The sequence below is a fragment of the Echeneis naucrates genome, chromosome 5, assembly GCF_900963305.1.
Source record: "Echeneis naucrates chromosome 5, fEcheNa1.1, whole genome shotgun sequence".
NCBI lineage: Eukaryota > Metazoa > Chordata > Actinopteri > Carangiformes > Echeneidae > Echeneis > Echeneis naucrates.
In genome coordinates, this window is record NC_042515.1 from 11,318,183 (window position 1) to 11,333,068 (window position 14,886).

General features: G+C 41.0%; 2 protein-coding genes across 2 annotated transcripts; one reads left to right on the forward strand and one right to left on the reverse strand.

Moving 5' to 3' along the window:
* Nucleotides 1–3,710: 3,710 nt before the first annotated feature.
* Nucleotides 3,711–5,384, forward strand: cav4a (caveolin 4a). The gene is made up of 3 exons (XM_029502610.1): nt 3,711–4,015; nt 4,223–4,410; nt 4,560–5,384. The coding sequence occupies exons 1-3, from the start codon at nt 3,797–3,799 to the stop codon at nt 4,708–4,710; spliced, it is 558 nt and encodes a 185-aa protein (XP_029358470.1). The 5' UTR covers nt 3,711–3,796; the 3' UTR covers nt 4,711–5,384.
* Nucleotides 5,385–9,359: 3,975 nt separating this feature from the next.
* On the reverse strand, nt 9,360–14,638 carry oxtrb (oxytocin receptor b). Its single transcript, XM_029501505.1, has 3 exons — nt 14,543–14,638; nt 13,336–14,401; nt 9,360–9,740 (listed from the first exon to the last, which is right to left on the reverse strand). The coding sequence occupies exons 2-3, from the start codon at nt 14,258–14,260 to the stop codon at nt 9,478–9,480; spliced, it is 1,188 nt and encodes a 395-aa protein (XP_029357365.1). The 5' UTR covers nt 14,261–14,401; nt 14,543–14,638; the 3' UTR covers nt 9,360–9,477.
* Between the last annotated feature and the right edge of the window lie 248 nt (nt 14,639–14,886).

Here is a 14,886-nt window from a genome sequence, read left to right on the forward strand (position 1 = left end):
AATTGAATTGGAAGACCTCCCACCTCACTTCCCACTCTCACTGTCACTGGCCATCTCTTTTGTAAAGCATATTCATCGTAGAGCCAACAAAAACCCCGTCTACGTTGAAAAGAAGAACGCGTGCCTTGAGCCATTGTTATTCATCTGCAACTCTGCTGAAAAGACCGAATATGTGAGTATGTATGTTTACTTGAAACCTGATGAGTTTGTCTGCTGCTGAACAAACAGCGACAATGAGAGAGACACTGCAGAGAAATCAAAGCGAGGTGTGACTGATGGCTTCATGACTGACTAGGGAGCCACATCATCCACCTCCGACAATAAAGGTCAGGGTTTCTTCAAAACTGCGTGGACATCATGAGAGCTGTTCAACTGCCCTCACACCGCACATTGTCAAATCCAGTCCAGTCCAGCTCAGTCCTATAGACTAATCAAAGAACAAATCCAGCATGAGGTGATAGTGTGCAAATCAGAGAACACTAGCTCCAAAAACACAACAACAACAACAACAACAACAACAACAAAAAACTACAACAGATTTTTTTCATGGATGAAAGAAACAAGATATAACCTGGTAATCAGTAGTGAGCACATACAGAGATTTTGTTATCTTTGGTCAAAGCAAGGCTTGATGGTAGTCATCCTTCCTGTATCGACAGGGACACAAGAGACATCAATCTAACTTCAACACAAAATATCGAAAACGCATTTCTCAAAATGTCACATTGCTCTTTTCAATTCATCCCTAAGTGAACCATTTTATTGATCTTGTCTTGTCATTGTGTAGCAAACTGTAAGTGACAAAATTTAATGTATCCGATTTTACCATCAACAGTAGGGAAGGTCAAATGTCTTTACCCCACCCCTCTCCCCTCTGGGGAGCCCCAGTGATATGCACCATCTTGTTGACAACAACAGCTTCTTATATGGCTGCTATGTTGATGACATCCAGCTATACCTGCCATCTCTTCCTTACAACTCCGCTGTTTCTATGCAGATCTCAGTCTGTCTCTCTGACATATGAGCATGTTTGAGGGAATGCCACCTTCAACTACACCTGCCAGTCGCTTCGGTCAGCACAACATTAGAAAAGCCTAGCTTTACCTGAAGGAGCCCAGCTCTTGGTCTAGGCTTTGCTTATCTCTCATCTCAGCTACTGCAATAACTTAATTGCAGTCATTCCTGCGTGAACAGTGAACCCTTTGCAGATGGACCAGAATTTAGATGTCTATATTAAAGGCATTCATGCTGATTTAATGTCCATGGGAAACTTCAATTTTGCATTTATTGACATTGTAATTCAGAGATTTGATGCACAGACATAAATATATGTCAACGAGTGGAGATGGAGATTAGTGATTGTGATATTAACTGCATGACAAATCAGTCTGACCTGTTGTACTGAAAACAGCTGGACTGACAAGTGCTGAGCAGCACACCGTTTGGCATCACTCATGCCCAATATCAGCTGCTGCCTTTGGGGACAGAGGGAGCTCAGCTGGGAATTGGGTTAAACTAAAGCACTGGTTAGATGCCTGCACACAACATATACAAAAACAATGACAAAACTGGTTTATGACTATGAATGCATATTGTTGCATTATGTATTATCGTGTTGTGATCCTTTTAATTTTTTAGTTAGTTTTTTTTATTTATTTATTTATTTTTTGGCTTTGCTATGCTGCCTGCCACTTTTCTTGCTAATCTGAAGTGAGTGAAGACATCTATTTCACATACTTTCATCAACCCTTCAGGATTTAATCACATTTTAAACAAAATGCAGTGGCTGTCCTGATAGGATTTGGATTATAAAAATTTTAATAAATTAAAAATGAATACCTGATGCATTTCAAAATTGTGATTTTTGCTTAACTAAGTTTTTTGGGGCTTGTTTGCTACATACCAGAGTCAAAATAGCAAACAATTGCAAACCAAACATTTTAGAACAACCGTGATTCGTACTTCCGGAGACCGTCAAGCTGAAATCCATTGAACTCCCCCCCTCCACCAACCCTACATCCCCGTCCCTCCAGTGACATCACTGAGGAGCAATTAGCTGGAACATGTGTCTTTCTCTTCTCTTTCTCTTCTTGTTCCACAGACACTCACTCACGCTGCCGCTGACCTCACCTGTGCAGCTGCGGACACAAACAAAGCCCATCTGCCAAGGTGTGCACTCCATTAGCATACCCTGGTCTCCTGCAGTGACACAGGAAACTCTCTGCCATCGTTACATTGTGTGCTCCCTCTGTCTTGATCCAGCAGGCAGGAATGATCATTACCATGGAGACTGAATTATTTGAACAAAACACATTTACCTTCCACGGCTCTTCAAATCGGTTTCATTGCACTCACCCTCACAAAAATGAAAAACAAAATGTCAATTCAAATGAATTTTTAGGGTGTCCAGGCTTTACAGATGGAAATTAAGTATGAAGCCCAGGGGTCTCTTATATTTACGTTATATTGCCAGCTGCTGTTCTGGGTCATTGCCTGGTGAAGAGGATGATGAGAGCAATACGAAATGGGTTTGTGATGAAGATCTGCTAGCTGTGACTAATTTGATGAGGTTTAACTTTGTGGATTTGTCGCTGATCTATTAATAGCAGTGCGGATGTCGGGTTAATAAGTCCAAAGGTTCACAGAGGTGAAAAGGTTTTCGTTTAAAAGCATGTTGCGAAATGTCCTTTCTAACCAAACAGAGAGCAGAGAGCGTTCTTCACTGTATCCGGACCTGTAGAGGAGGACTTTGTGATAGCATGCAGTACAGTATATCTCCAGCTGCTTCTGGAGTGTGTTTGATGCTGTTGGTGTAAAGACTGCATGGAAATCATACCGTTAAATGTCATTATATTACAGAGTTTTAAAATGAATCTATTATTTATCAAAAGAGAGGAATTTATCTTCTATCTTGAGTTTATCTTCCTCAAAATCAACTAATAAAGAATGGGAATTAGAATACACTTCTGTTATTGCTATCAGTGATTCAGTGTAATCTTCCAGTTCCTTCCTTCATTCTGCACTTTTATAGAAAGTAGTTTGTATCTTACTATGCAATTGAGTGACCTGTACCAAAATATACCATTAAATTTTTTATGCGTCTTAATTAATGACAAAGTGAGTCTCATCAGTTCAATAGTTCCCTGTTATACTGAGAGGTTGAGAGGATCCAAAACAAGATGGTGTAAAATAAATGGAAAAAATAGTAAAATATATGGATAAGCATCAGAATCATTGCGTCAACACTGTTAGGGTCGTGCACATTTCATTTCACGGGTGGAGAAAAAAAAATATTCTGGAGACTCCATTTCCATTACAGGCCAGAGGGAGGCAGAGCTGTCCTGCAACTCAAGCCTTTTTTTCAACATAAACATCGCTCTGTGCCAAAGTTTAATTGGACCTTGCCACAACTGAGTCAAAAATATCTGTCACCAAATATTCTTGGAACATGTTCTACTATATTTGCTCACATGCTTGCACAGTTGTCTCGTGTTTTTTCTCTCTCTCTCTGTGTTTGATTGCGTTCCCACTGGGGTGTATCAGAGCCATCTCCAAGCTCACAGTATTTATATCCCTCCTATCCTTCCTCTCCTCTAGCAGCACATGAAAATGATCTTCACTTGAGAAACCAACTGCAAATGCCATCCAGGGCACTGTAACATTCCCAATATAACTCAGTGCACACAGCCAGCTGAAGCGTCCAGTCAGTGGCCTCAGTCTGAGCTGTTAGTGAAGACACAGCCATTCACTCTCTTCTTTTTAGGTTGTGTTCTCTTTGCATGTTTGGGTGGACACCATGATGAAAGGGGAAGATTCAGAGGAAGTAGAGATTGACTTGGCCGACTCCAGTGATCCTGAAGAATTTGATAATGGGGAGGAACCTCAGACGCTGTGGAGGGCCCCTCCTTCTTTGGAAGAAGAGGAAAACATTCATACTTCTACTCTGGTGGAAATCAGCGATACCAAGCCTCTGATCAATGTCAGAGACCCCCGAGGTATCAATGACTGCCTCAAGGTATTACATTCTCATGCAGAAACTGGAATGAACTTTATTTTATGGACCATTTGATTAAAAACATTAATAAAAAATCACACCTAGCCTTTGGCACGAAGAAGCAAAAAGCTGTCATTCACAAGCTGGAATTTAATTGATCCCTACAGGAGTGTGATCAAACTATTCACCCCTGCAACATTAACACCACTTCGCTCCTTGTGTCTCCAGGTGACGTTTGAAGATGTGATTGCTGAGCCAGTATCAGTGCGCAGTGGGGACAGAGTGTGGATCTGGAGCAACGCCCTGTTCGAGGTGTCCCGGATTTGGATCTACAGGATAGTCACAGTGCTGCTGGCCATTCCGGTGTCAGTTATCTCTGGTCTCCTCTTTGCCATCCTCAGTTGCTTTCACATCTGGTACGTTTAGATCTGGATACCTTTCTTATGCTCTCGCATGATCTGAGTGATCAACATTAAATTAATTATACCCCAGGAGTTGAATGCATTTCCAATCTGCATTAGATGGATGATTTTCTCTGTAATTTTTATATTTCTCTCTATGACAGGATGGTTTCTCCCTGTATCCAGTGGATCTGCGTGGGCACCTGCTGGCTGCAGAGCCTATGGAGCATCATACTGCGTGTCATTGTCCACCCCTTTTTCACAAGTGCTGCAAAATGCTGTGGAGGCTTTAGCATTCACCTGGCCAAAGAATGACACTCACACAAAAGAAGGACATTCAGATTTGGATTGTGTGAAATGCGTTGATGGACTGAGCCCAAAGGGACAGCTGAATCTTGAATATTTGACAAGTACTATTTTTATTAATATATGTTTTACAGTGTTAAGAGCTTTAGTAGAAGTCCAACACTATCTGCAGGTTCTTTCCAACACCTATCATTTTTTTTTTTAGATACCAATTAATATAGATAGATGTATACATAGATAGATAGATATGTAGTTTCATATTTTATGCTATTTTCCGTGAAATTGTTTTGAGTTTGCATTAAGATTGGTTTTAAACAGAACACATATTCTTTGACTGACCTGAGAGGCTCGGGGGGTCATAATAGAACAGCATATGGCATTTTACTTAATTTATACACTGTATATCAATACAGACACCTCAGTATCTCTTTAAACCTCATTAATATAGTTGCAACGTTCCTCTGCAGTGTATATGCCTTCAGTAGGCCAGGCTATCTCATAATGGGAATATGAAGAATCATTAACTGAGTCTATTCATTCACCTTGATTATTAATTACATCTCTTACCAAACTGTGTGGTTCACAACTTGGATTTTATACAAAGTGAGAGTGAGAGTGTTAAATGAGTGCTAATTATTGAAACGCCTTTCAAAAAACACAGCATGTATCATGAACCTATGGCCTCCAGAACTTGTAATGAAGGTGAAAGATGGACGGTGGGAGGAGACACGGGGAGAGCGTGCAAAGTCCGCGCCGCTCCGCGACAGCGCTAACCACTGCAGTCGTTTCATAGCGCTGCTGTGACACGTCCGCGCCGCTAGAGGGCGCACGGCGCTGGGTGGTAGAGAGTGGGACGCGCAGGTAAACAGGAAGAATAAATCCTGCTGCTGCTGAAGGTAACGCCAGCACAACGTGTGTCTTTGTGTGTCCTCATCACAGTGCAGTCGGTGTGCCTTGAACTGCGTAAACATGCAGGAGTTCAAGAGAGCACGTGTAACTTCTGAGGACGTTTGGTTTGTGAGTCAAGCAAACGGGTTTTGACAACAGCGAAGTCCCCGAAGTTTCCATGTATCCTGTGGAGAATCCCTCTCCTTACGCTGTCGCCATGACAACACACAAAAAGTACGGACAGTTATGAGTGTTTTCAGTCTGGATGGGCCAATAATGCTGCCGTCTGGGAGGGGAAGGACAAGAAACCCTTCACTGTCAAAGGTGAGTGCTAGCGTTAGCTAACGCTTGGGGGGGGGGGGGGGTTCTGTAAAGAGCAAAACCCAGGCTTGTCTCTCTCCTCCTCGATTCGTGCAGTCAACTGCACCGCAACTATCCGACATGTTGGTAGAAGTTAAGAAAAAAACTAGTGTTTAAAAAAAATATATAAAATAAAAATGGCGGGCGGCGAACAAGCAGAGGAAGTAGCGTTCCCACAGTGGCGTGACGTCACGTGAAGAAATCTTGAATGGCCATTACTTTTCCCTCCAAGAAGTTAAAGGAGCGAGTTGAATGATGAAAAGCACATTATGTCCTGGACTAAAGCGCCTCTCCACGTCGGTGTCAAGTAATTCAAACTCACTCAGACTCATCTTAGAGCTGATTTGATTTGATTTGATTTGAGCTTTTAAACATTTGCTTGAAAGTAGCTTGATTGTTTTTTTTTTTTTCCTGCAGTAACTAGCTGCTTTTATCATTTGTAACTAATGTACTTACTCTTTGGGACGATTAACTAGTAACTGTCACTAATTACTTTTTTAGAGTAATTTGCCCAACACTGTTGAAAAGAGACTGAGGTAAATAGACGTTAAGGCATGTATGCTAACTAGCTAATACTAAGCGGACGTGTATCATGGTGAGTGAAGGAAGTTACGCTAATAAGAAACAATGCACTGAAGACACTTAGTCCAGTCTGAACTTTATTAAGGAAATGGTGATTTTCTGTTTATTATGTGTGTCGATGGGAGATATTTGTTGTTTATTGCCAAAATAGGAAATACTGGGGATAATAGTGCAGCGCATTGAATGAGTGGATGTTATAAGAATACAGTTGCAGTTCATATCTGTGAGGAAATATGTTTGATTGATGACAAGTTAATGAAACAAGAATAAAAAAAGGGTTATAGTGCCTACTGTTAAAAAAGTCATCTTATCAGTTTGGTTAAAAGTACCATTGTAAAAGCTGCTTTGGGAAAAAGTATCTTATAAAAACAAATGTAATTATTAGGTTCACGGATGCAGAAGGGGTTGTTTTTGTTTGTTTATTATTTTGAAGTAAATTTGTTTCAAGGGTCCAAACGGCCAAAGGCTTGACTGAGGACCTGCCGCCCCTCTGACCTTCCAGTTAAGGAGGCAACACTTTCAGTCACAGTGTGAGTTGTTGCATTTTTGTGTTTGTGTAGGTGTGTGTGTTTGTCCGTACTGACGTAGTGTGACAGCAGTAGTTGCTGTATTTCTGACAGTTGGAGATAGTCGTCGCTGGCAGCTGCTTGTTGGTATTCTAGGATTGGCATTTCAGTTTATTAACTGACACTCCCTGCTCTCTGAGACTCTGACTGCAGCGAAGGCATCCAGCCTCTCGTCGTGGCTTCCCTTGTTTGCCTATCTCAGCACCGGCCCGCTCAGCCTGCTCAGTCAGAGAACACAGTAAGATCATGGCTGACTGTGATCTGAGCTGGGAGCAGACAATCAGGAGGGACAGCCACACCAGGGAGGTCTTTTAACAGGTATAAGTCAAACCAAGTTTGTGTAAGCTAGAAGAGTACATTCTATTATATCCACACAGGATTGTCCCTTATTTATAGAGGATGTAAGATCTCTACTGCTGCGGCAACCACATTTACAGCCTTCACTTTAAGCTCTTTTCATTATGAATATTAAAATATTGGATTAGAACCTCCCACAGCAGGCACTTTACTGTGCTGAAACACTGCATGGAGAATGCAAAAAAAAAACTGCTCCATAAACAGCAGATAAATAAACTATCTCTGCGTGCTTTAGGCGGACTTTGAAGATGTGATCGGAGCATGCAGTCTGGACGGTGTGTGGAAAGCCAGCTACACCGCCTTCACCGTGCCAAAGTACTGTTGTTATCGTCGCTGCGTCACAGCCATCTTGGGCATCCCTCTGTCACTGCTTTGGGGCTTCCTGTTTGCTTGTCTGTCTTTCTGCCACATCTGGGCTGTTGTGCCCTGTATTAAGAGCAGTTTGATTGAGTTCCAATGTTTGAGTCAGTTTTACTCAATGGTCATACACACCTTCACTGGGTAAGATGTACAGTGGTGTGAAAGTGGTGTTACGCAAGGAGACATAGCTGATTTATTCAGGCATCAGGAGCAATAATTGGGCATTTCTAATGAAAAGCAATTGCAAGCTTGATGGTTTGTATTGTTGTTTGAAGCATAACATTGTCATGCATTTCACTTTTTTAAATCACATGCTGAAGACATCCAATCTTAAAATGAATAATGTTTTAAGTACAACAAGAATGGTATCATTCCATTAGGTTGGTAGTAATCATTTCCATGTGCTGTGGAAAGGCAGAAAAAATAACTCGTCAGTTTACTTCGTAAGTGAAAATTTATGTCTCTCATTGAAACTGAACATTTCCTCCCCTCCTTCACCTTTAAAGTGATCAATGTAAACGAAAATATTCTCTCCAACAACTTACTACGATAATTAGAAACACTTTCAAAACACACCTATTAAGATGAGATTGCACACTATATGACCAGTTATCACATTGCCTCAAATCCTAAAGGCAAAATAGACAAACAGAAAATGAAATGAGTTGTTGGAATAATCAGTGGTTAACCACAAGAGGGAACCATTATTCTACTTTGATCCCAACTAAAGCAACATGCAGAAAATCTCAGGTCTGTATGAGCTAGTTACTTGGAACCTTCAAGGACAAACAATGTTTTATCTAGAAGACAAGAGCCTGCTGAATAAATTGAAACCAGTTTCCTTAATGCGACTTTCATTGTTGATTTTGCTTTGTTCATATTTGCTTGTGTTGTTACAGTGGATTGTTTGCATACTCATAAAGTCAAAAATTGAGAGTGGGTAATGTAAATGTAATTCATGCATATCATTGTGATTCAACCACTCACATGCTGGAATAATGCATGTAAAACGCTTGGGCAACAAAGTAATACTGCTTTAAAGGATAAAAATTCATTACAGTAGTTGGATAACTGCCTGCTTGCTCAGAGCCACAACATCTCGAGATGATTTTTCCTTTGCTTTCAAAGAAAGAATATCCTTGTGCAATATTAATGAAATTATTGTGATACATTTTTGTCAAACCACAACAACAACTATTGGAATAAGCATTTAGAATTCAAGTGCAAGAGTCTGTAAACAGCTTTCCAAGAGCTTGTGGCTGTTTCTACAGAAAACCAGAGCATCAGTCTTGAAATTCCAATGTAAGAGGAATTGTGTAAATGAAGGACTGTGTATCCAAAAGCAAAATGATGTTTTTAAAAAGCTGAGGGCACACAGCCTTACAAAACTCAAACTGGTGCCATATGTGGCTGATTCAGGTCTCATGTTACGTCACATTTTAAGACACAATGATATTTTGTCCTGCTGTCATTATCTAAGGGTCCGCTGCATTGTCTGGACAGGAGGTTTTTATATTATCTAACTCATTCTAAAACATGTGAAAACAAACAGCAAAATGGCCACCGTAGAACTGCAGCAAATAATGGTGGCTGAAAGTGGGAACTGTCGTGACCCCCAGATTACTTGACTGCAGGAAGCCTGAATGGTTTTCAGATGGCTTTTTCAGTGTCCCGGGCCTCCAGTGCTGGACGTGTGTGTAAGACTCCTCTGACTGCCGTTATCCTTGATGACATAAGTAGGAGAGTTTCTCTTGTGCCTGCAGTGTTGATCACAGTTGCAGGAAGAGTCTGTCAGGTACCGTCTACAGCAGCAGAAGAAGCATTGCATCACGTCCCGGAACAGGTGACCAGCAAAGAACATGTAGATCCAGGGGTTGCAACAGCTGTTGAGACTGGCCAACAACATGGCGATGATGAAGGCGATGTCTAGGGAGAGAGACAGAGGAACTTTGGTGTGATATAACCACTTGGGTTCTAACAGTGTTAAATCAATCAAAATATTAATATGAATTGTTGGTATTGGAAAGAGTTTATAAATAAAAAAAAAAAAAAAAAAGATGAACAGAAAATCTTTTGTTTGGTATTTTTCAGTTGTCCAGTTTTAGTTTTTCAGTCTCTAATACAGGCCTCACTTATTTTGAGAAACTATTAAGAACACCCCCGGTAAGCTACAACATTGCACTGATTAATGATTTCCTTTGTCATGATGGATGATGGTGGGCACGATAATTTATTTTGAGTCCTGCTGTTGGAAATATTCGCTCTGTCACCAAATCCTCAAAGACACACTTGACTCATGTTTCAGTGACAATCCTTTAAAAGCATTAAAGAAAAAACAAAATCAAGCCACATATTTCAGAATATAGCCATCCTTATCCTTCTGCAAGGGACTTGCAGCCTGTCAAGGGTGTATTTTGAGGATTTCAAAAAATGCATGCTGGGATAGAGTCCAACCTCATGCAACTCAGAGGAGGATAAGCAGTTTAGAAATGGAGTCGATGAGTGGATATCCATTGAAGTAGCAAGTTTTTCATCAGTCCAGCAAGACATAATCCACTGTGGGCCAAAGTCCAATTTCACTGCTTGTGCTTTACCTTTTAAGCTATGGAAATGAAATCCTTAGATCCCTTTGTTAGGACTGTGTAAGCCATGAATAAAAAATATTAGTTGGTTCACCATGAAATTTTGTTGAGACATTAGGTGTGTGAGAGATGGTTAATTCTTTTTCACTTGATGATCTCTTGACTTCAGCTTTTTCCTGAAATAATTCATTTAAATTTCTGATGGAATATAATTTGAGATGGTCCAATAATAACTAATGGCCCAACAATAGTGAAAACAATAAACTGTATATATATATATGTATATACTGTATAACTATATATTGTCCGGGGGAGGAGTTGTAACACCCAACTTCATCTAACACCATCACCAGGTCCAACTTCAAGTCTCCACTGAACTGTTTACTGTTTCTGAACGGAGTTGTTCATTTATCTATTTTCCTTGTTTTGACTTCAAGATATGTCACAAACCACACAGAGGTGGACAATAGTCGATTTTAAAATTAGCCCTCAATAATTTGGCTATGGAGATTTTATTTTATGTAAATCAGTCTAGACTTCATGGAGAAACTAAAATGCAGACCAACCTCATATAATATGAAAGTTTGATTAAATTTCCAACTGTCGACGCTTCAGAGCAGAAGAAGCTTGATATTTGAACAGTGGAAACTGGAAGCCTTCTACGCCCCCCCCCCAAAATCCTAATGAGGTGAGAGAGATTTTGTGCATGTCATCTTCTTTGCTCCTGATGTCAGACTGCTGACCGCTCCGTTCCTCCTCTTCTGACTCCTAATAGTTCTTTGCTTTAAGGTGGGAGGTGTCAACTAAATGGCCTGTCAAAGTTATGAGAGTTGTTCAGCAGACAAGTCAAACAGTCCTGTCCATATTCTGTGTAGGGAGTCTCTTTAAGTGAAATACCACAAAAGTAACTGTGTTTAGACATTTTCTTTTTTAACCCTGCTACGCTTCACTTTGACTCACAGTGCGCACATCGCTTCCTCGTGCTGCCAGAAATGAAAGAAAAACATTGAGATTGGCTCCTCATCTGTGTTATCTTGATGAACAGCACTGCTCTTTTGAGATTGAAGTAAGAAAAAGGGATAAGAAGTCAACATTGACAACAAGAAGGATTTTGATGGGACTGCCATCTATCACGTTGTTGAGAGCACATACTATACCAAAAATACTTCTGGATTCTGAGTCAGTGAAATCTGAATTTGTTTTATTTTTGGAACGAGTTTTTCTGACATTTTTGTTTCATTGATCCGTTTTCTTTAAAATCTGAGTTGTTAACATGGATAGCATCCTTAATGGCCAATTTATATTCAATCTTAATTCAACTTTTCATGACTCTGCTGTAAATCCTTAAAGTATACTTTAATAGCTCGAACCTATTGCATCTGTTCTTCTGCCATCACTCTTTCTTTCTTTCTTGCACATCCACATTACTGCACTATTGTACCATATTCCACTACAAATATTTAACATTTTTAATTTCAATTAAGTTTGGTTGAATGAATTCAAGGACTTTAATCTTAGTTTAAATGTGACAAAGTTTTACATTAACAATATGTTATAGCTGCTGTAAATACCCTTTATGTGTATATATCATAATTTTTTTTATATTGGTTTGAAATTGCTAGGGTGGGTGGAGCGAAACTTTAAAAAAGTCACTGGTCCCAGAACTTGAAAGGTGATACCATCGAGCATAGTGAATTTCTATCTTTGGTAATATTCATGCTGCAGCTAAAATAGTGAAAGTATGACACCAAAAATGGTTGTAAGATGTCATATAGATTTTTTTTTTTTTTGGGGGGGGGGGGGCGTCCTTTTAAAATGGGACTTTCCCATTTCACCTAAGAGTGTGTGATGCATCTGACGGTCCAACATTTCTAAAGTATTTCACATCACGTCATTTATAAAAAATACGCAAGAAGACCCATAGCAACGTAACTTTTTTTTTTTTTTTAGCAACAAAAGCTCATTTTACTATGTGTTGTTACAAACTTTGGGCGGGGGGCTTCTTCTGATAACATACAGTTATCATTTTATTTTAAAGATGTGTGGTCTGAAAAGACAGCAGTGAGGAATTCATTCGGGCATAGAGAATCTAGTGCTGCTAAACTTCATTCATCTCGCCGTCCATCTACACTTTACTACCCCCCCCCCCCTCATCACATGCCCTGGAAGTTTGTGCATGGTGCACATACATTCTTGGCTCTAATGTGTTTATTTTCCTTATTTCGTGCAAAACTGCACGGAGGAGGCCTGAAACAGGAAGATAATTATCTTCGCTCAGTCTGAGCAATTTAGAAGTCAGGCTGAGTGCTCTGGAAGAATACTCATGTAGCCTCTCTTGGACAATGCCATTATAAAGGTTATGAGCCATATCTGCCATGCAGCTTTTGTTCCCTTAAATGTAAAGAGATATGAGGAGTAAATCTGAACAAATATGCATTTACATGGAAATTGCATAAACCACTACTGGGAGCAGAGAGAGAGTCTTTGACGCCCTGCTACATTTAGGCTCCCTGTGGAGGCCTTTTTTTTTTTTTTCCTGGGCTGATAACCACTCCCATTCATCTGTATGCAGTCTGGGGAAGTTCGGAGTTAAACACCATTGTGTTATCCTGGAAGTAAAGTGGACGGCTTATGAATTCCCAGACATTTTATATGGTGGAGGAATCTCCTTTGTATGTATGAGAAGCTGGGCTTAGTTTTGTCGGTGTGGAAGGATCACCGTGTTCAAACATTGAAAAGTATTCAACAGCATAAAATGGAAGAAGGGAAGGGTGATATCCTCATAGATAATTCATCAACAATGCATTTTAATGGCTTTAGTCTCTTCTTAAAGCACCTGTCAAAAGTTTGGACACACTTTCACACTTTCCTCTTCATTTGAATGGGCAGAAGTATGTCCAAACTTTTGACTGGTACTGTAAATCAAACTCTGGCCATACCTTCTCTTGGAGCAGCTGGATCCCATGCAGACCACATCTGGACCGAGAAGAAAGGAGTCCAACATACAATGTAGGCAAGGACCACCACAAAAGTCATTTTCACTGTGCGGATCTTTGCTTTTGATATCAGCCTGACGCTGCTCACATAAGGGAGCGGAGGGGCCACTTTGGAGGCCCTGGAGGTGAGCGCCAGGAAGTGCTCCCTTCTGGTTTTTAAATTGAAATTCTGCCATATTTTAAAACATATCAAACCGTAGCAGATGCTTAAAATCACCACTGGGAGGATGTAAATGCTGAGGGTCATCCATGTGATGTACGCCTTGGCGCCCCACGGCTTCACGAAGTCCCCCCAGCAGTCATACACGCCATTCCCCACGTCCCTTTTGGAGAAGATGTAGGCTTGAGGCGTGCTGAATATCAGGCTGAGCATCCAGGAGCCGATCACACACAGTCGATCCTTCCTCTTGTGCACAGAGCGAAGTGGTGTGCAGATGGCCAAACACCGATCTATGGACATCAGGACCAGCATGTAGGTGGACGCGAACATACCCACGACCTGGAGGTACTTGACCAGCCTGCACAGGAAATCCGGGCCATAGAAGCGGAATGTGATATCCCAAATAAGTTGAGGTAAGACCTGGAGGACCGCGACGACCAGGTCTGCGATGCTCAGGTGCTTCATGAAGTAATACATCCGAGACTGGCTGTCCTTGGCGGTGTGCACGGCCCACAGGACCCACATGTTCCCGGTCAGAGCCAGAACCAGCACCAGCAACAGGACCGTAACTTCCACTTTGGCGACGTCTTCATTTCGTTTCAAAGGATTAACAGTCAGGTTCCCCAAATTGCTTTCGTTTCCGAGAGTGGAGTTTCTCCATGACACGTTCTGCCCCCAACTAACCTGCTCATGTATGAAGTTATCCATGGTGCGTAAAAAGCGCCGCTTTGGCGCAGCCAGCGGTCACATCACATCCAGATCCAACACCGCAACGTCTGTATCTGTAGCACTCCGCTCAAGTTTGGTGATTTTTAATAGAAGTTACAGGAGAATCCAGCTGTCCTCTACCTGTAGGAACGCAGACGGTTTTGTGTTTTATTCACTGAAAACACATCCCAAGCCTTCAAACTACTCCTGCGACTCAGATAAGTTCATTTTAAGAATGACCATTAACATGATTAAGGGAATTTGGATCCGCACAAAGCTTACCTTAAAAGCAAATCTTTGCAGAGTTATTTTGGGACCTCGGAGCACTGCAGTCCTCATCACTGTGCCCAGTTTGATAACTGGTCTGCTGGAGCTCTGTTTTCTACCAATGTCAGTAACACCCTCCCGTCATCTTATTTTCCTCTGGAGGAAATTGTTGCGTACATGAGCAGACCCCCCCTCTCGCTCTCTCTCTCTCTCTCTCTTGATGTCCCTGCACACTGTCTACATTTTTTTACTTAGAGAACACTGTTTGCTTTATAAAATAAAATGCCAATCAACAACATTTAAGTGATTTTGGGTCTAAGTCAATACTTTCAACTTTGACATTATCTGAAAATCCTTTT

Excerpts from the sequence above, each read along its gene's own strand:
- cav4a (XM_029502610.1), top strand. The coding sequence starts at position 3,797 with ATGATGAAAGGGGAAGATTCAGAGGAAGTAGAGATTGACTTGGCCGAC. Across the intron at positions 4,016-4,222 it reads GTATCAATGACTGCCTCAAG|GTGACGTTTGAAGATGTGAT; the intron begins GTATTACATTCT and ends TTGTGTCTCCAG. Across the intron at positions 4,411-4,559 it reads CTCAGTTGCTTTCACATCTG|GATGGTTTCTCCCTGTATCC; the intron begins GTACGTTTAGAT and ends TCTCTATGACAG.
- oxtrb (XM_029501505.1), bottom strand. The coding sequence starts at position 14,260 with ATGGATAACTTCATACATGAGCAGGTTAGTTGGGGGCAGAACGTGTCA. Across the intron at positions 9,741-13,335 it reads TCCAGCTGCTCCAAGAGAAG|ACATCGCCTTCATCATCGCC; the intron begins GTATGGCCAGAG and ends CTCTCTCCCTAG.